The 20,132-nt window shown below is 46.7% G+C and overlaps 1 protein-coding gene across 5 annotated transcripts in view; it reads left to right on the top strand.

The window, feature by feature from the left end:
• The window catches only part of Cpped1 (calcineurin like phosphoesterase domain containing 1), a 103,653-nt gene extending 84,820 nt beyond the window's left edge, over window positions 1-18,833 (top strand). For all 5 annotated transcript variants that reach the window (XM_076937442.1, XM_076937443.1, XM_034507205.2 and 2 more), the window contains one exon: window positions 16,841-18,833. In XM_076937442.1, the coding sequence (XP_076793557.1) occupies window positions 16,841-17,067 (227 nt within the window). In that variant the 3' untranslated portion in view covers window positions 17,068-18,833. The remainder of the gene's footprint in view (window positions 1-16,840) is intronic.
• Window positions 18,834-20,132: the final 1,299 nt, after the last annotated feature.

Here is a 20,132-nt window from a genome sequence, read left to right as displayed (position 1 = left end):
GCAGTCCATTCACTAGATGGCGTTTCTTAACCCAAGCACCTGGCTTCCTTCTTTAAGGGATCACAGGAAACTCTCCAGATAGAGCCAGATGTGCTCTGAAGACTAACCTGCAGTTGCTAGGGAATCGTCAACCCTGAGCATCACGCAAAGGCTAGACCAAAGCCTTTGGGCTCCTGGAATGTGTGGGAAACTAGACTACTTTGAGCCTCCTAGTTTTCTGAAAAGGGACCACTAGTTTAGAAGAGGGGAGAGCCACAAAACTAGATAGAAACTTCCTTTGGAATTTAACAAATAAATGCAACCCTGTGTTAAAGCACTCACTGCTTAATGCTCTAGCAAACAAACAATTCCATGGACAGACTTTCTAAAGAAATGTACCTCAAGACAGCGCTGCTCACCCTGCAGGGCCCTCTGTCTGTGCTGCATTTTTAAGAAGCTTATCCTGGTGGCTTTTCTGTTCAGCCGACTTTGTAAAAGAACAGACAAGGGTTCCCTTTTACAGAACCCATAGGACCCCCATCTTCTGGAGCCAGGTTAATGAATTTCACTCTCTTTCATTTGTCTTCTAGCATGCAGTCAGTGACATGTCCATTTTTCCAGACTTGGTCAGTTTTATGCTTTGATCCATTCATTGTCAAACATCACATTTTAGTCATCTGATGCCTCCTAGGTCTCCTTCTCCATAAAAGATAAAAGACCAACTGCTGACGCTACATCTGGTGTGAAGTGGTGGATTTCATTTCTCACTTTGGAGGTATCCTTAACAGTTGGGCTAATTAAAGTTAAAATCAAGTCCCGATGGTAAATATTTATAAATCAAGAATCTGGCGTGTGAATGTGTTCTACTGATTCCAAAAGTTAAGTCAGCCTGCGTTCATTCAGCAGACAGCGCGGGCTCCTCAGTAGCACTCAGGCCAGAGGAATAAACAGAAAGGTAGAGCGGTTCCTTCTCCAGAGAACCAGCGCAAGCATGTGTGCGTGCAGACATGCGCGGAGAGCACAGCACGTGCATGTGGAGGCCAGATGTGAACTCTCAGTGTTGCTACTCATTCACCATCTGCCTTATGACACAGTCTTCCTTGTCCTGGATGCCCAGTGCTCAGGTTAGGCTAGACAGCTACCGAGCCCCAGGCGTTGCCTGTCTCCACCTCCCAGTTCTGGGATCACACGAGCAAACCAACACATCTGATTTGTTTTTTTAACGTAGTTTCTAGGCTTGAACTCGGTTCTCATTCTACCGAGCTATCTTTCCAGCCTTCTGGTCATTCTTTTAAAAACGTGTTGCATTGTAGTGTTTCAGAAAGGAGCTTCTGAGCCAGGAGAGAAGCAGTCTGGGATTTATGAAGTAAGAATATTCTGTCTGCTCTTTCAGGTCCTGCTTTTAAAATAGCAGTTGCTGTCCTTCTGAAATCTTCAGTGAGACTAATTTGTAAAATCTTGATGCCCGAGTATCTTAGTCTGGTTTCGTTGCTGTAGCTGACACCACAAGCTATCATTTGTACAGAATAAAGGTGCATAGTTATAAGATCTAGGAAGTTCAAGATCAGGAGACCAAAGTCTTTCTTCACTGGTGAGGATTTCCTGTAGTCCGAAGGCAGTATGGGATATCACATGATGACACTGCATCCTGCCCCAGGTCTCTCAAAGCCATAAGCCCATTGAATCAGGCCCTTCCTTGTGTTCCCTCCCTCTTGATACTTCACGAGGATGAAACATAGCGTGACTTCATTATGGGGACATTTGACCCACAGCCCCTGTTTGAGCAGAACACCCTAACTTCTCTCCAGTTCAAATTCTCCTCTGTGTCCTGTAGCCATAGCTGCACAGCCAAGGTCTGGGTGCTCGCTGTTACGGAATCAGCTGGATTTGCTGGAGTGATGCTGCTTGTCCTTTGTTTTACCTATGTGTTTGCAGGGCCAAAGAGATGGCTCAGTGGGTGTTGGTTTGCATCACCAAGCCTGATGATGTTTTAATCCTGATGGAAGGAGAGAATTGAATCCTCCAAACTGCCCTCTGCCCTCCACACATATACCATGGTATCTGCACACATGCTCATACACACACTAAATAAATGGATGTATAAAATTAAAGTATTTGCGTATCAGCGATGAAAGTAAGATAACAGCAGAGTTGGTCAGATGCAGTCCTGGTCCTTGTGGTGGTTTGAATGAGAGTAGCCTGTTTGAAGGCTCAATCCCCACCTGGCAGGATGGTTTAGGAAGGATTAAGGGCTGTGTCCTTGTTAGAGGAGGTGTGCCACTGGGGTGGAGCTTTGAAGTTTCAAAAGCTCACCCCTGTAAGCAAGATGTAAGCACTTAGCTAGTGCTTCTAGCACTGACTGCCTGCCTGTTGCCATGTTCTCTGCCATGATGGTCATAGATTCTAACCATCTAGAACCATGAGTCCCAAATTAAACACTTTCTTTTATAAGTTGCCTTGGTCACAGTGTCTTATCACAGCAATTGAAATGTAGCTAAGACTCCTTTATGCCCGCTCATCTCTGCGGGTGCCGCATTCACGTCCACAGCACAGGTGAGGGAGCCCACCAAAGCTCCTCAGTTGTTAGAAGAGGAGCCGCCGAGGCCTCGTGTTCATTTGTGATCCATACGCTCTGGAGAAGAAGGAACCAGGGCATTCATCTGTCAAGAAGTCCAGGTGAGGCCCAGCCTTGCAGCAGCAGCATTGCAGGTAGAAGGAGTCATGCCAGAGCATTGGGCCTGATCTGTTAGGATGAGGCCTCAACCTGAGTTTCCCATTTACCTGAGACTTCATGTCTCCTCAGTGCTAAGACCCCTAAACGAGGAACTTTTCTCCTCAAAAATATGGGGGGGGGTCGGGGGGGCTTAAGCAGGTTTCTTAGGAGCCATGGCTAAGGATATACATGTTACTGCCACTGCTGGCAAATCCACACAAGCCACCAAGCCACTCCTGAGGTAGCTAGTGTTCTTCTCCATTGTATTGGAATGCAAACACAGGTCCTAAAGGCTGGGTTCACACTGGGGTTGCAAAGCTGTGCAGCGCTTGGTTAAATGACCCAGTCTCTTGGCCCGTGTCTACTTCTGGCTGGTGCTCATTAATGTGGATTATTAAACATCATTCTCAGTTCATCAGTCTCCTCCTCATTATTAGTGAGAAACAACTGAGATGACTTAACAGTAGGCAGATTGAGACTTAGGGGACACGTTTTCTTTCTGGTACCTTTAGCATACTGTGTCGACTCTGCTGGGAGTGGGGTCCCCTGTCCCTGTAATGGCCTCCTTGTATCTCCAGTGGATAAATTCACAGGGTAGCCAGCCTCCTTGAGGATCAGTTTTAATGTGTACATTTAAAACAGTGACTACAATATTACTAATTACCATTTAATAAATGCTATGTGGCAAGTGTCATAGAAACCGTATACATTCAAGGAAACCCTAAAGTGCAATTCAGGTGAGCTCCCCAGGGGCCATATAGCAAGGCTGGACTTGAGTCTATAGGACTTGGGTCTATAGGAATAATATGCATTAATGAGCATCCTTAGTGGCCATGGCCATGGCCAGCAGGGGTGAGGAAGGAGGGACCATTGTGTAGGGCAGCCCCGTGTGCTCTTCCTCCAGGGCCTTTGTAGGGAAGGAGCTGGTCCACCCAGCCAGGGAAAGTTAGCATGTGAATGTTCTGAGAAATCTGTGCTAAAGGAGACTCTAGGATATCACACAGGCTCTGACTTGTAACTCCCCTGTGGGCTCAGCAGCCAGCAGCTATTTTGCCCCTAGATTGAGCCTTTCTCTTTCTCCTGTCCCCTTGAGCACAACATGCAGTCTTTGTTGAAATGTTAGGATTCTGGATCCCAGTCCCCTTAGACTCAGGCCAGCTCCTGGGGTTGAGGGGAGTGGAAATATAGATCCTGGTGTGCACATTAGCTGAGGATTATGGAGCCCAGGAAAATGTCACTCAAGATGGGAGTTATGGCTTGAGAAATTAGGAATAAAATAAAAGGAATTTAAAATGTGAGCTTGAGACATCTTGGGAGACAAGTGTGTGTCTCTATCTGCTGTTCTCTATCTGCTGCTGTGATAACTGGCAAGAGCAACTTAAGGGGAAAAGGACTTATTCTGGCTCCTGGTTCACTATGGTGTGGTAGTCAAGGCAGCCGGCCACACCCAGCCCACAGGCAAGAAGCAGAGTGATGAGTGTTTGCTGCTTGGGTCCCTTTCTCCATTTCCAGTCTAGTCTCTCAGCAGGGAATGGTGCTGCCCACAGTGAGCAGGATTTACCACCTCAACTAAGACAATCAAGTCAGTCCCTGCAGGAGTGTCAGAGGACCATCTCCCAGGTGATTGTGGGATGTGTCAGGAGAACACTAACCATCTCGTGGGTGGATTTCATGTTGGTAACATTTCTTGCCTCTTCCCTTCCTCTCCACTCCCTAGTCTCCCTATTAAAGACCACACTCACACCTTTAATTCATATGATCCTTAGGGTTATGATTTTGTCTTCTGCTTTAGGAGCACTAAAATCCAATTTATGTATGTATCTGGAGGTGGTGCAGCCTGTTTGAGTTCATTCATCTATTCTTGCCAAGGGAAGACAGAGTCTCTGGCTCTTCAGTTAGGTTATGGAATGGCCATGTTTTTCTTCCCAAGAGTTCTTTCTTTGAACTTTTATTGGAAAGTTCTCTCTTTTTTTTTATTTGTATACATTTGCTGTGCAGAGAATTAGCTTCATTGTGACCTTTCTGTACACACAGTGCACCGTGACCATCTTTGTCCCCTCTTGTCACCCTTTCTTAGCTTCTTCTCCCCATCTGTCTGTGCTTCGGGGTTCCTAATAGTCCCAGCTTGTTGCTTTCAGCTCCTCCCCCAGACTTCATGCGTGAGAGAAAACATGACTTATTTCATTTAACACGGGAACTCTACTTCCATCCGTTTCTTACAAGCAGCATGGTTCGTTCTTTGAAGCCAGCTAGATAAGTGTGGATTATACTTCCATTGTCCAGTCATCCTTAGATGGACGCGTGGGCATCACTGCCTAGTCACTGTGAATAGTGACGTGATGACACGGGTGCTGGCTCCATTCTGTGTCCTGATCGGGGTCCCTTCACACATAGCTGAGGACTGGTATAGCTAGATCATGTGTTACTTCTATCTGTAGTGTTTTTAGAGAGCTCCACTCCAATTTCCATAGTGGCCAGACTGGTTTGTGCCCCCACAGGCAATGTAGACATGTTTCTTTCCCCATTAAATCCTCTGCAGTCCTGGAGGTCACTGACCACCCCACCACCTTAGGGGTAAAACCAGGAGCTTCTGGATGAAGAATACCGTGTTGTGAGTGTAAGATATCTATCTCTTCCACAACAGTGAAGGAGTTTGCAGCATTCTGTATGTGGGTAGCAGTGAGGGGACCAGGGACCACTGCATGCCGTCTGTGGGTAGCAGTGAGGGCCCCCTGCATGTTATCTGTAGGTGGGTGGCAGTGAGGGCTCCCTGCGTGCCGTCTGTGGGTGGCAGCTGTGTGAATGGTGTGTTACTTTAGTTTCTGTACTCACCTCTATCTTTTATATTAAAAACAACACTTTGAGGGAAGATGGCCTTGTTCAATCTGTCATGATAGATTTTATCTTTTGTCCTTCCTCCTAGAGTCCTGGTTTTGTTCAAGGCATCAACATTAAAAAATAAATTCTATACTGAAGTATAGATCGGGGGTTGGCAAACTGTGTCTGTAAAGAGGCAGACAGAGCTGGTTTGAACCCATTGCATGGGTCCTTACAGAAGCCTACAGGTGGCCAGGGAGAGACAGAAGAAGCATTCATCACTCATGGGCCATATGGACAATGATAGTTTATCTGAGGGTAGTACTTACCCACTCAGCAGTTATCTTCCAGAAACCCCAGGATCACCTTTCCCCACGCAGTGGTCCTCTACCACGAGGAAAAACCACCCTCTAAACCAGCGAGCTTTGCTTCCTCAGGGGTTTGCTCACTCACACTCTGCCTCCAGTGTGTGTTGTCTGTTTCTCACTTCCAGATGACCTCCACTGTCATGAATGTGGCTGGAGGTGACAGCCCCTGAGTCTGTGTCTTCTCTACTCCAGTTAGGAACCATGCTAGCACCTGGGCTTGGCTGAACATAGGCACCGGGAAAGGCAGTTCTGGTAACCTCACAGCCAAACCCTGAGTCATACACCCCAGCCCAGCCAGGAAACTTCTGGGACTCACGGAATCTGCTCATTTACAAGAGCTTCCAAAGACAACCCTAGATGATGTTGCTGTTCTAACAAGTGAAGGCTCTCAGGCTCCGATAGGGTTCTATGAATCAGAAAACTCTACACTGCCCAGTCCAGAGGATAAGAAGGTCCATATGCCACATGCAGAGGCCATATGTGGTTGGTGATGACCAGAGTCTAAGCAGGCCTCCATCCATCGTGTCCACCCAGCATAGCTTTTTCTCCAACTCTAGACCACCTGAGGATGCTGAGCTGTTGTGGATTTCCCAGGAAGACAACCCCCAGAGTCAGGAAAGAAACATTTTAAAAGAAATGAAAGTGTCCTAGAGCCCCAGCACTTCTCCCATGTCTCCTCTGTGCTGAGTTCCCAACCCTGTGGAGGCCCTGTGGGGAGGGTTGCCACTGCCACCTGCACTGAGGTTCAGTTCAGCTATCTTGGACAGGACTCTGAGAACAAAAGCAAGGGGAAAGGGATCCATGCTAGCCATGGATCTAGAGGCAGCTAGCCATGTCTGCAGGACAAGGAAGGAGAGCCTCTCAAGGAGTGAGCAGGATCTTGAGGGTCATCAATAGTTGATTAGGCATGGGACTGGAGAGACAGCGCCATGGTTAAGAGCACTTGTAGCTCTTGTAGGAGATTCCCAGCACCTGGTGGTCCATGGGTGTCCCAGGGGATCCAAGCCCTCTTCTGTCCTCCATGGGCACTTTGGGAGGGACGGAGCATAGGGTGATCACACCCATGTGATCCACAGGAGTGCATGCAGGCAAACACCCATACACGTACAATTTTTAATTAAAAGCATTCTTTTTTAAGTTTATCAAGCATTTGATAAAGGAATCAGAGATGGATCACAGGGTGGGCAGAAGCCAGAGCTACAGAACAGCCCTATGGAATGAGAGCACTGGAGGTACCCAGCCACTGCAGACCAAGAGACACTGGGTTTGACGTCACAGGACAGGAGCCAGATGAGGATCCTACAGTGAGGGTTATCCTGAATGCTTTCCTTGAATTGACATGGTAGATATTCATCTGAGGAAGGTGGCTCTGTTCAGTCTACACGATACCTGTTCTCTTGTGCAAACAAGAGTTCACAGAAGCACTCTTGAGAATGAAGAGGAAGTTCATGAGTAGGTTCCAATAGGAGAATGGGCTGGAAGGGCCATTAGGGCAACTCCCTCATCCCTAAGTCAAGCCACTATGTGGTGGACATTTCAGTGCATAGCCTGTTGCCTGTTAATGTGTTCTTTAAGAAACCCCTGGTAGGAGTTTGTCGTTTGCCGGGTTATAAAACAGAAAAGGACTTAGCAAGGTGCTCACATTTGATAGCTGTCTTCCCCGGCTCCAGCCAGAGGCACTCAGTCCTGGCACATGTACCTCTCACATTCTGCAAGGCTCCCTCACAGCCACCTTGTCTATCCCTCTAGTGTTCTTGGATAGATTTCCAATTTGATACATGAACAGACCATCAGTCAAAATAATCTTTTTAATGAGCCTCTTGTCCTGACAGCTGTGTTTAAAACGGGGCATGGAAAGAAAAGTGTGGGAAATTGTCCATTCTGGATTGAAACCTTAATGCCTGCCCTACGCTCCATCCCTCCCAAAGCTGCTATTTTCTTTTAGAAATAAAGAGGATATTATGAATAGTGAGAAAGATATAATTTGTACAAATGAAGAAAAAAATCTTCTGATCAGATAGATAGGAAGGAGATGAAAAATATAATTACTAAGCAAGGCTTAACTACGTGACAGACATGCAGCTTCCTGTCATGCAACACGTCCCGACCTCCAGCCACGTGCCATTCGGTTCTCACTTGATTTCCTCCGTGACTCTGCGTGGTCTATGCTGAGCCTGCCTTCCAAATGAGGAAAGCAAGGCTGGAGATGTAGGAGCATGTGCCTTGTCACTCACCTTGGCACCACAGGGGTAAGCAGAGAGTCTGCCTTTCTGACACTGCTCCCCTGGCAATCAAAAAGAAAGAAATCTCTTGTACATTCTCCAAAGGATTTGAATGCTCAGCTCATCCAGAAGGTAATCAATCAATTTAAAGTTGAGCATCATCTGTTGTGGAGAAGAGGACTTAGGGGCAGCAAGACTGAAGGTTGCAGGACTGTATGTAATTAATGAAGTCCAGGCTAGGGAGTGGTGCTGGGTGCCAGCCACACTTTGTGGACAGCAGACTCATGGCAGCTGCCAAGCACCTCTGGGCTCTGGAGAGTAATTATTTCCCAGTGCCACTCTTTACCCTGGAGCTGACAGCTCGTAGGCTGCAGAGGGTAGAGAAGACTGTGTTCTGTACAGTCAAGTGTGTTATGCTGTGGCCTGGCATGGGAAGCACCATGCTGCAAACAGAAACATCGACCCCTCGCACCCACCCCAGGGGTCACTAACCTGAACTCACTAACCTGACTCACTAACCTGAACATCTTTTGTCCACTCTTTTCTAGAAACTTCCACATAGAACCTACTATGTCCTAGGCAGGCTATACATACATACAGTGGTCTCCTTTCCTCTTCACTGCCTCTCTGTCCCCGAGAAGCATGAACCTCAGCTAGTTGCCATTATAGTTTAACTTTATTAATATTTAGATGAGGCAAGATAAGTATAATTTTCATAGCTAATTTTTAGGTGAAAAAAAAAAAGGTTGGAAATCTTTGGAAGAAAGAGAAGGAATCCCTGTAGTTATACAGGATGAGTGGCCTTGGGTGGGGGCTGCTGGAACTACTGACTTATTTCTTCCTACCCAGAGGAGAACCAGCAAGTGAAGAGAGAACGGTGAAGGAGTGGGGGAGAGGAGGCCACCAAGAGGAGGCTGTGGGTTCCAGAGAAGCCAGTTAGTCATAGCCCCAACATCCAAGTGGTTGCCTGAAGGAACGTTATAAGCATTTGGGTACACAGGGCACCCACCATAGAAGCAGGCTTCCACTCTCTGAGGGGCACCCTGCCCTCACCCTCTGCTGTACCCTCAGCCATGCAGAAGTGGGGCAGATGGGGGGGTGGGCACCTCCAGAAACCAACAGAATCTCATGCTAATGACCAGTGATGAAGCAAGAAGCTCTTCCCTGACACCCACCTTACACCAACACCTAAGGACCCTGAGATCCCTGAGAGTTGGCACCATCTGCCTAGGTCCCTGTGTCTGAGCAGTCCTAGGGAATCTGAAAGACCCTTAAGCCACCTGCCTTCCAGGATGACAGTTTTTATTAAAATACAAAAAGATCATTTCAACTCCCTAGTTTATATATACCAGGAATACAGTTTTCAATATTTTAGAGGGTAGTCTGACTTACAGCTATGTGTTTCTGCATAGAGCACCTGTAAAATGTGTTGTTGGATGTAATACACCGTGTCACACATGCCAACATAGCTTGTCGTACTTTGTGAAATCTGCAAGCATTTATATATGGTCCCGTCATCCCTGATGTATACAAATAGTCTGGAAAGAACTTCTAGGGTGGGAAGGGGACTAGGAACTGGCTCCCTGCCGCCATGTTTTGTTGTTAATGTTGGTTTACCTTGATAGGTTGGTTTACCTTGATAGTCTATATTTTGCCAATATTTGCTTTCATTTTTAGTGGCCTTCTGTTGTTCTTTTCAACTTTCTATGCAGAAATACTCTCAGGCTTATATTACCGTTGTTAAAATGTGGTAGTGAATGGAACGCCTTTACCCTTTACCAGGGTTTAACCTGAATATGTACCCCATTGCTTTACTGTTGTGATTGGTTTTTGAGAGATATTGTATATGTGTATGATACGCGCACACATGCACACATGCACACACTGCAGATCTATTTGAGGGTTGGGGGGCCCTTAAAGTCAGTACAGGACATACCTAGACAGAAGATTCTCTGCACAAAGGACATTTATTACTCCAGAAGGGCAACAAGCAGGGCAGGGGGAGGGGGGGATCCCTCTGGCTCAGGCAAAGTCAGACAGCAGCAGCAGATGACTCTACAGGAGAAGTTTTTAAGGAGAAAGAGGGGACGTCTGTGGTAGGGGGAATTGGTAAGACCTGACTGGACAGGTTAGCCAATGTAGCCAAATAACGAATTCTGATGGCACAATCTTAGTATTTAGTTTCAGGAATGAATCAGTGGCCAAAGAAGGGAACAGAACTTGGGGGTGAGCTTTATGTAATTTGGTTTAGAAAGGGAGAGGGAAGGGAAAAGGGTAAACCCTGTTGGTGTCATGTTTGCCGTGCTCAGACCTGCTGTTGTCCTTACCAGTACTGTGGGTCAAACTGGGGCCTCCAGCTTGCTGAGCAGATGCCTGAGCCGCTGGAGATGGTTGTAAGATGGAAGGAGCAGGCAGTGGAGGAATGTCCTTGTACAGGACTCCCCGGTCACTGAAGACATGTTCTCCGCGGGCCTTGTATCCTGGCATCCCCTGGTAATGAACTGCACCCACGTTTCTGTAAGCTGTGTTCACTAGCACATTTCCCATTTCCATTCAGAAGCACAGGGACTTAGCAGATTTGCAGAATCTTGAGTTCTTGGTACCTTCAGCAAACTGACTATTTTTTAGCAGTGTGCCTTCCAGTACTGCACAGTTGCCCTCCTCCTAGTCAGTATTCTTGCTCTCAGGCTCACACCCTTCCTCTCTCTGCCTTCACACCACACAGTGAGCTGAGTGATCCCAGGGTCACACAAGCTGACATCTCACTGTGGGTCGGGGAAGTTAGGAGCAGTCCTCAGAAGCTCTGAGGAATGTCCACGGGATCCCACTCAGATGAACTCCAGATGGAGAGTGTTCATTAGGGTCCAAACCAAGGAGAGCTGGGTGTAGCAATGTCTCTTCTGTATTTCTGGCAAGAAGGTGGCTGTGGAGTTGGCATTGTGCTTAAGTCATTCTGGCCTTTCCCCAGCCCAGATCCAGCTTGCCCTTACCCTGTTCGCTAGCAGAGCCGATCCATGTTGAGCCCACGTGGGGCTGTATCCTTTGTGCACTCCCCCACCCCCACCCCAGAAGAGCTTCCGTCCCAAGTTCAATTCCAGCAGGACTGGAGTGCTGGAAGTACATCCAGAAGCTCCCAGGAAGCCAGTGAGCCATTGTCCAAGTTTGGTTCCTGTGGCTTCTGAAGCCCTCCTTGAGGATTTCTTTGTTCAGGCCAGTTGTTTCTGGTTAAGATCCTGGCCCTGAGCCACACCCTGTCCATCCTCAAATGCTGGATGTTTCAAGGTCTCATGTGTAAACTGAGGTCACACCTGCACCCCTTCCCTCCTTAGGCACAGTGGGAGTGTATTTAAAGCATGTTGCATGGCCATGAGAGTATCTGGCAAGTCTCCATCAATGTTGTCAATAGTAACTTCCTTCATCCAGTTCAGAGAAGATCAGAAAACTATAAGTATAAGTTTATTCTGGTCAAATCCAGTCTCCAGGAAGCCTCATGAGGATTGCAGCTCTGAGATGATTCACATTTTGAGCATACCGTAAACCCGCCTAAACCAGATCAGTGTCTAAGCTGTGTGCCCCAGACAAGCCACCTGAGCTTTCTGTTGTCATTCTTTCATTGTGTGGGGGTGACTTCTTCCCTGTGCCATAGTAATGGTGTATGAGATGGTATGTGTGCAAAGTGCCCCACTCAGCAGAACTAGGTAGACAGAGCCCTGCTCTGCCGATGTCACTCCCTGCACTGTCCAGGAGTGAGTCCCTCCATTGCTACCTGGTCCTGTGAGCCTTGAGCAGTTGCTGGGAAGGCCATCTCAGATCAGTGCATTCCTGCTGTGCATTACCAACCCGTGGCTTCACAAGGGGGACTGGCACTTGGATTTGCCTCAGACTGACTGAAGAAACTGCCTTCCCTGAGAGGCTGTAATTAACTGCCCCATCCCCACGTTGCCCACCAGGAAGTTGAGAATGATGTACACACTTCTTGACTGGAAACCCACAGAGGCCTCACTGGAAGAGCCCAGAGTGGGTTACCAGTCATGACTGTCCACACTGGCATCCTGGCTGCTTGCTGCAGAAACCTCACTCCTTGAGTGATTATTCACGTGTACCTGTTTCCTGCAGGGTTTTACAAGCACATACACGCACACACACATACATGCACACCCATCTCCCTCCCTCCCTTCCTCACTTCTGAGTTACATTTTCCCTCACCACTGGAGGAGACTGAATCATGGGTGCCTGGTGATACATGCAGTCCTCACTGCAACCGCTAGCAGCATAAAGAGGCGCAGCGCTTTTGTAAACACGCATTCAACATAGAATAAAAATGAAAGCTGTCCAATGAGAGCTCAGCACGTTTCAGACTGAAGTCAGCAGCACCTCAGCTTCAGGGCACTCACTCCACAGACCAGAACTATGCTGGTCACATCTCATTTCTGCAATTTATGGTGTTTCCAATATTAGGATATTAAATTATATGGAGATTGTATTCCAGTTCTCTAATTGAATCCAAATGGTGTCAATGTCAAGGCAGCTTAAAAAAATAGCTTTTGTCTCTTTATGACTTAATACCAAGAAGAAATAAATATACAGCAGCAGCCACATATAAGGTCCTCACAAAGGCAGGGGTGGCCTTTTCTGGGAATCCTTTCTCTGGCAGTAATTTTAGAGAGCAGTTCATAACTCGGGATCAGCCATAATTCCCACTTAAGGAGCCACAGGAGAGGTCAGCACAGATGACGGGAGAACAGGCAGGGTGGAGCTTCTGCCTCATTCCTGCAACCCCCACTACCATCAACCCCACACCAGGGAAACCATGGCATATCAATGTATTCCTTTCTACTGTTTAATATGGACCAGTGCTTCTCTATCAGAAGCTGTTCAGGAGCCGAGGAACAAAACTTCTGACAAGGCTCCTCGGCCTGTGAGCGTGAAGATGGTGGGTTCAACTCTTGGACTCAGTTTGCACATTGCAGAGCTCAGGTGGTGGCAAGAGCAGGTGGGCCTGCCTCCACCCCTCCCAGAGGGCAGGGTAGGCTGAGCAGTGAGCTCCTTAACACACTCCTGCCTCTCTCCAGTGTCCTACCCAGGGAGCGGATGCTAGCATTCATCTCAGGTAAGGATCGGCTACAGATGTCAGCAATGTGTCCAAGGCCTCAAATAAAACTGAACCCGAGTCTGCAAGTATCTAAAATGTTGTTGGGTTGTTTTTTTGTTTTTTTGTTTTTCTTTTCTGCTTCTTAACCTGTTTGGACCTCTCTTTTCTCACTTGAACCAAGGAAATGATGTGAGGCCCCAGGACCACTGGGAGGAAGCTCCAGGATAAAAAACAAAAGGGACCTCTCCATATGCCTCTCTTGCTCCCACCCACCTCCTTGATGAGGCCATGCAAAGACAGCAAGTTCAGATTCAGAATGCTCAGGCTTGGCCTAGAATCAGAGAGAGACCCAGAATCTCCAACTGCTCCAGCTCACTAAGCTTCCTACAGATCTAGTTCTTAACTACAGATGCTCCTTCACTGCCTCCTCAGTGTCTTGTCCTTCTGGTTCAGTGGTCACCCTGCCAGCCAGAAAACCCCAGAGCTTCTGAGAGCATCACCAAAGTTCAGGGAGGAATGGTTGAGTCTTGATGCTGTTAGGCAAACATCCCCCTCCTTCCAGATCCTTCCTTTGTAAGCATCACATTGCCAGTGCACAATCTCTTACTTCAAACCCCAAAGTGTTGGTTCCCTGTTGTCACAAGGAGACCTCGGTTTCTCACTGACAGTTATTTCTAGTCCTCTTTAGATATCCTTGTCACTTTAAGAATTTTCATTTGGTCATTATGTCTTGAGACACTATTAGCAAATGTGAACCCTAAGGGTGTTGGGGGATAACAGTGGGGCACAAAAACATGTTGCAGATGACTAAGGCCCAGTGTATTCTATTTTGAAGGTCCCATGAGCCCCTTGACTATTCAGGGCTCCTGCTCCCATCTCTGCGAATGCTGAAGAACATGGCTTAAAACAGCAGTAAAAATGAGTCTTTATAGCTAACTACTGCTCCTGCAAGCCCTTCTCCAAATGACCAGGCACCCCCGCCCCAGATAGTACTGTTTACAATGATAAGTTAGCCATAATGAGTCAGATTTCATTAACACTTAACATACACAAAAATATCATCTGAAGTGTGTTCTGGAGAGTTGAACTTCAGAAGCTCAGATGACACAAGCCTTTAGGTTTCAAGGAAACACTCAGTGTCTACAGACTCAGGTCTATGCAATCAAGAGGATTTGGTTCTCTGTAGATAGTAAAGAACCCTCAGGTGCCTAGCCTAGCCCAGTGCACCTGTGACCCACACATTTCACACCCTGATGTGAACCACACAGCTCACACCGTGCTGTGACAGCACCTCCATCCCTAATGCACTTGACAGGTTCATCTGGCCACCCCATCCCGGTCACTCCCCCTTGATATGCTGCCCCCAACTAAAAGATGAGTTGTGATCACTCTAAGTTCTTATCTACAGTTATAAGGAAGGCAGAGACACCCCCTTGCTAAGAACCCCCCATTCCATTGGAGTTAAGGGCAGTGCACACCTATCCTCATACTTACATATTATTTTACAAGCACAAAAGCATAAGACTCTTTTTGTTGTTGTTGTTGTTATTGTTGTTGCTTGATATTCATGATGTTCTGTTGTACGGATAGAAGTGTAGTTCATTCCTACATGCTAGTAGGCTGCTGTGAATGCCGCCAGCACAAACTCGTGGTTTCATTTCTCTTGGGCCTTTATTTATCGTGAGGTTTCTGGATTGTGGTAGCTAATGTCTGACATTGTTGAGGACTTGCCAAAGTGTTTGACACCAGCTCTACTGACTTCTCGTGTCTTGACAGACTTGTGAATGCTGTTGCTGACAGACTTGTGAACGCTCTTGCTCTGTCTTGTTACCATTGGCGTCCTATGCATGTGACATTCCTTAGTTTCAATCCTGTGTTGTTGTTTTGGTTGGTGGTGGTTGTGGTGTTATTTCTGGTTTTGTTTTTCGAGACAGTGTGACTCTGTGTAGCCCTGGCTGTCCTGGAACTCACTCTGTAGACCAGGCTGGACTCAAACTCAATCCACCTGCCTCTGCCTCCTGAGTACTGGGATTAAAGACGTGCGCCTCCTGGCTCCAGAGAAACTTGATGTGCCAGGGTGGGAGGGTACCCAGGAGGGGACTCTGCCCTCTCAGAGGAGAAGGGGAGAGAGAATGGGGAATGGGAGGAGGGATTGTGGGAGGGGGGTAATTGGAGGTGGGGCAGCGATCAGGATGTAAAGTGAATATAAATAAATTAGTAAATAAATAAAGGTGTGCACCAGCTTAACAAACAATTAGGAGTTACCAAAGTGACTTACCAGGACTCGGCCATCAGTACCAAAGTGACTTACCAGGACTCAGTCATCAGCACCAAAGGATTTACCAGGACTCAGTCATCGGTGTTTCTGTTTGTTAGTTTTCATCTCAGCCGTTGCTGAACTATTTCTCTTGATAATTCATAAGTAAAGGTTTTGGAAATGGTAAAATATGATTGTTTCCCCCACATTTCTAGACATGCTTTTTATTTTAACCTCCAGTGTCAGGTGAGCTAGGTATAGAATTTGAGGTTCCTGGCTCGTTGCTCTCGGGATTTTGAAGATGCTGGTCCCTTTATGTAATGGCTGATCTACTGCAATGACATCGCAGCGGTGGCTTTCCAAGGGCTCTTAATTCCCCTCCTCTCTGTGACGCCACAGGTTTTCTGCACTGTGGATCAGTGTGCTAATTTTGCTGCTGCTTTGTTCTCCCCTCGGTTCCTCGCCCTTGTAGAAAACACTGTGATGTCCTCCTTCCTTTCTGCATCTTCTCCTTCCTCTTTTCCAGTTTCTGTTGCTTGTCTCCCAGATTCCACTTTACTCTTGGGGCTCCGTAGACAGTAGGCTCTCGCCGTTGTAGCTAGTGTGAATTCTGACCCATCCCCTTAGTTCTTTTCTTCAGTTTCCCATTTATCCCTTTTGCTTTATTGAGGATTTCTAGTGTGCATCTTAATAAAACCATTTCTGAGCGTTTGTTGCTTCTCACTATTCAATTTTTGCTTGTTTTCTTAGTCTTACGGACTCTGATATACAAAAGTCATTTGCTTGAAATACTTGTCAGACCCTTTCTGTCAATTAATCACATCGGGGTGAACACCCCTGACTGAGGAGTCTGGGCTGCCTCACTTAGCATAAGATTTCTTCATGGGCTGTAAGATGTTTCTTTTTTCTGCTTTAGTGTAAGTCATCAGGACTTTCTGGTTTTGTTCTTGCTTCTTGCCCACTGTCTGCTGATTTTCACACACACACACACCTGAGTTCCTAATGTCCATTTAGAGATCCAGTGTAAAATCTGGGCACAACTGGATGTGAGCCCTCCTCTGCTGTTCTTTCTAGAATCTCAGATTGTGATCCTCAGGCTCAGACGTATGCTGGAGAACTCCTAGGTACCATGTTCACGTGCATGTATGCACTCAGAATTATACTTGGGCCCCCACATGCTAGTGACTTACACCGTCCACTACTGAGCTCACGCCTAGCCCTTTGACTGGAGGAACTTTGTGAACCCGTTGTTGATGAGATGCTGTGAAAAGCTCAGTTGACACACTCTCTGTCAGGACTAATGTTAGTATCATCCACAGAATCACACTTTGAAGCCCACAGGTGACCATGAAAATCCTTGGTCCCTTTAATGTCTTTCCCCTTTCTCTACAGGTATCAGAGCTGTGTTCTCGGGACACTACCACAGGAATGCCGGGGGAACCTACCAGAATCTTGACATGGTGGTTTCATCTGCCATCGGGTGCCAGCTAGGCAAAGACACCCATGGGCTCCGTGTGGTGGTCATCACTGCAGAGAAAATTGTTCACCGTTACTACAGTTTAGATGAGCTGAGCAAGGGAGGAATCGAGGACGACCTGAAGGAGCTGCTGAAGGAGTGATTGGTTCCCCACAGAATCCACCCAGATCTCACACCCAGCACCTTCCATTTTGCCAGAATAGTCTCAGTCCTTTATAGAAATGTCTGAGCAGAAAGGCGAGTTTGTGAACGGATGTGCTTTTACATAAATCAAAATGCTGGGTCCTAGCCTTAATTATTTTCAGAAGAGGACTGTCTTTCCCTTAAAATCCAGACAAGACGGCTGCGGGTGTTTTCTAATTGTGGGGTGAGACTTCCCATGTGATATTTGGGTAAATTCTTCTCATTGCGCAGCTTCTAACTCTGCCCTCGAATCCACTGTTTCTGACAACTTAGAATCAATAACCACCTACCGCCCTCAAACCCAACTCAGTACCCAAGAGCAATCCTTAATAATTCCTCAGACAAACTGCATCTGCTTTTGTTAAATTGTGGTCATGACTCCCAGAATGCTAGGCAAACAAGGGTTCCCCCTCCTTCCTGGCAGACCAAATAGTTCCCCCCACCCCCATCCCAGGGCCACATAGGTTCGTCGTCGTGGTAACAGGTAGCTTCATAGCCATCATTGGCTGTGAGTTTCAGGACTCTCATTTCTGTTTATGCTATGAACACGGTGCAGGTGGTCCATGCCAGAGTGTGTTTGCCTTTCTGATGACAAACATCACCTTCAGACATGCAGACTCTGTGTTCCAGAAAACCACAACAGAGACTGCAGCGTGAAGACCCTGCACAACCCACGTGTTTCCCTGTGTGTATTCTCCTGCTGTAGGCAGCCCACCCATTGTGAGAGCTGTGACCTGGTGGGAAAGCTGGACTTGACACAGACTTCTCCCAAGAACAACACAGAACTGTATGGTTGGGTATAATTAACATTGTACCATGTTATTTACTACTTACAAACAGTATCCCTGGACAGAAAAGAGTGGGTTACTTAAAATCCTTTTCACCACGGAATTCACTCTGCTGCCTCCCCTGGGAGCTCTGAGCTCTGTGAATGTTCCTTTGTGTATCAGTTGTCCTGGTGCACAAGTAGCCAGGGCTGCTACATCCTGCCAAGGAAGTGTTACAGCATCCTGGAGCAGCACTGGAGAATCTGAAACCAACTTTAAAAACTCACTGGTTATAAATGAACCTCAAAGCCCACTAAATTAGAAAACTTTATTGTTAAAAAGTTTTAGTCAATGTAGCAAAACCATGAGAAATTAAATAAAAAGATAATTGGATATATAAATTCATGAGGAACAAAAGATACAAGAAGTTAATTATTTTACAGATTGGTGACACACCAGAGCTCATTGTTAGGAAGCACAAGAAAATTAAATTTTTCAAACCACAGTGATCTTTCAGTGGTTGGCCGTATTCCTGTTTGGTTTTGTTTTTTACAGCAGAGAATAAGAGGTCAGGAGAGGTCCTTGGTCCCAAAACACTCCATGATGGGAGAAAAACTAGTCACAGTAGGCTATGGCCCTTTGTCCAAGGTACATATGAAAAATGGAGCCTCAGAACAGGGAGACGGGTATGGGATAAAGCAATGGAAGCGAAGTGAGTCTGTCCTCAGAACACATGAGCCACCAAGCTGACTCAGAAACCTGAGCAGTGCCAGTTTTCAAAGCAACAGTGATATCCAAGTGAGGTTTGCTGCTATGGGGAGAAAAAATGTGCAGTCCATGTAACTCAGAAAGCAAGTCACTATTCTGTTCTCCCCTAGGCCTTGTCTTTAAAAAACAAACAAACAAACAAACTTTTTTTTTCATTAAAAGAAAAAACAATAAAGACTTCGCACATGCCCGTGCTGTTTCTCTCTTTTTTTTTTATTTTTGGTTTTTGTTTTTCGAGACAGGGTTTCTCTGTGTAGCCCTGGCTGTCCTGGAACTCACTCTGTAGACCAGGCTGGCCTGGAACTCAGAAATCCGCCTGCCTCTGCCTCCCAAGTGCTGTGATCAAAGGTATGTGCCACCACTGTCAGGTACCTGTGCTGTTTCTGAATGCTCTTCAGGTGTCTCCAGTGTCTTAGCTCTGGAAGGCTTAGATTGGATGCCCGGGCACCAGCCCATCAGTGGACTGGAAGGACAGGGGTGCAGGCGGCCGCGTCCTCAGACAGTGCATGCCTGTCAGGTAAGGTGATGTTCTTTGCTGTTGCTGTGGTTTTCATTGGGATATGACATGGAAGCTTGGTCCTCCTCAAGAAGCCATGCATGACAAAGCCCTACAGAAGGCTCTTGGGGTCATTCTTGGTCTCTGGATGCTCTCTAGCTTCCTGTCTTACAGTGTGATCTCTGGCCATTGCAATGTCATCCACCAAGAAGCCTTTAACTGAGCCATCTCGCCTGTCCTTGAAGGCCAGAACAATGAAACAAACCTTTTTGCTTTAGGAAGTACCTAGTCTCATGCATCTCCTTACAGTAGCCGACTAATTCACTCTTTGCTTACAGTTCCCACCCCTCAAGTTCAGAATGCTGGTTTTCTCCCTGTTCCCATTAGTCATTTTAACTGGAAAATCAGAGGAAAAGTTACTTAACATGGTTTTAACTGGGATTTTCAAGGTTGGGGGCCCAGGGGGAGTTTGCAAAGGAGAATGGTCTGGGTGATGATTGTCTTACTGAGTTTTTTATAAGTTTATCATGGATCCTAAAGTTGGGAGGATACAAACTGTTGGAGGTAGCAAACCATAGCTAACAGCACGCTGTGTGCCTTAAACAACTTTCTGGATTAAGCTACTGCCAGCTGTTGATGGAGAACTACGATTTGTCTTCTTGTTTTGTTGTCTTTTCCTTTTTATTGATTCTTTGTTTCACATCATATACCCAGGCCAGATCAGATCATCCCCCACTCCCTCATATCTGCCCTTTACTCTCGCAACCTCCCCCAAAAATAAAACACACAAACAACAACAAAAGCATAAAAAACATCTCATGGGGGCTGTAGTGTGTCACAGTATGTCCCTCTGTCCACACATCTTCACTTGCAAATGTTCACTGCAGTGAGTCACTGGTCTGGTTCTGTGACACCACCAGTGTTGGATGCTCACTGGGATCTTCCCAGTTATCCTGTTGTTGTTCTGTGTCATGGAGATCCTGCAGCTTTGAA

Source organism: Arvicanthis niloticus, chromosome 6 (assembly GCF_011762505.2).
Source record: "Arvicanthis niloticus isolate mArvNil1 chromosome 6, mArvNil1.pat.X, whole genome shotgun sequence".
Classification (NCBI taxonomy): Eukaryota; Metazoa; Chordata; class Mammalia; order Rodentia; family Muridae; genus Arvicanthis; species Arvicanthis niloticus.
The sequence above is the reverse complement of the archived record's forward strand: the minus strand, read 5'-3'. Positions and strand labels throughout refer to the sequence as shown.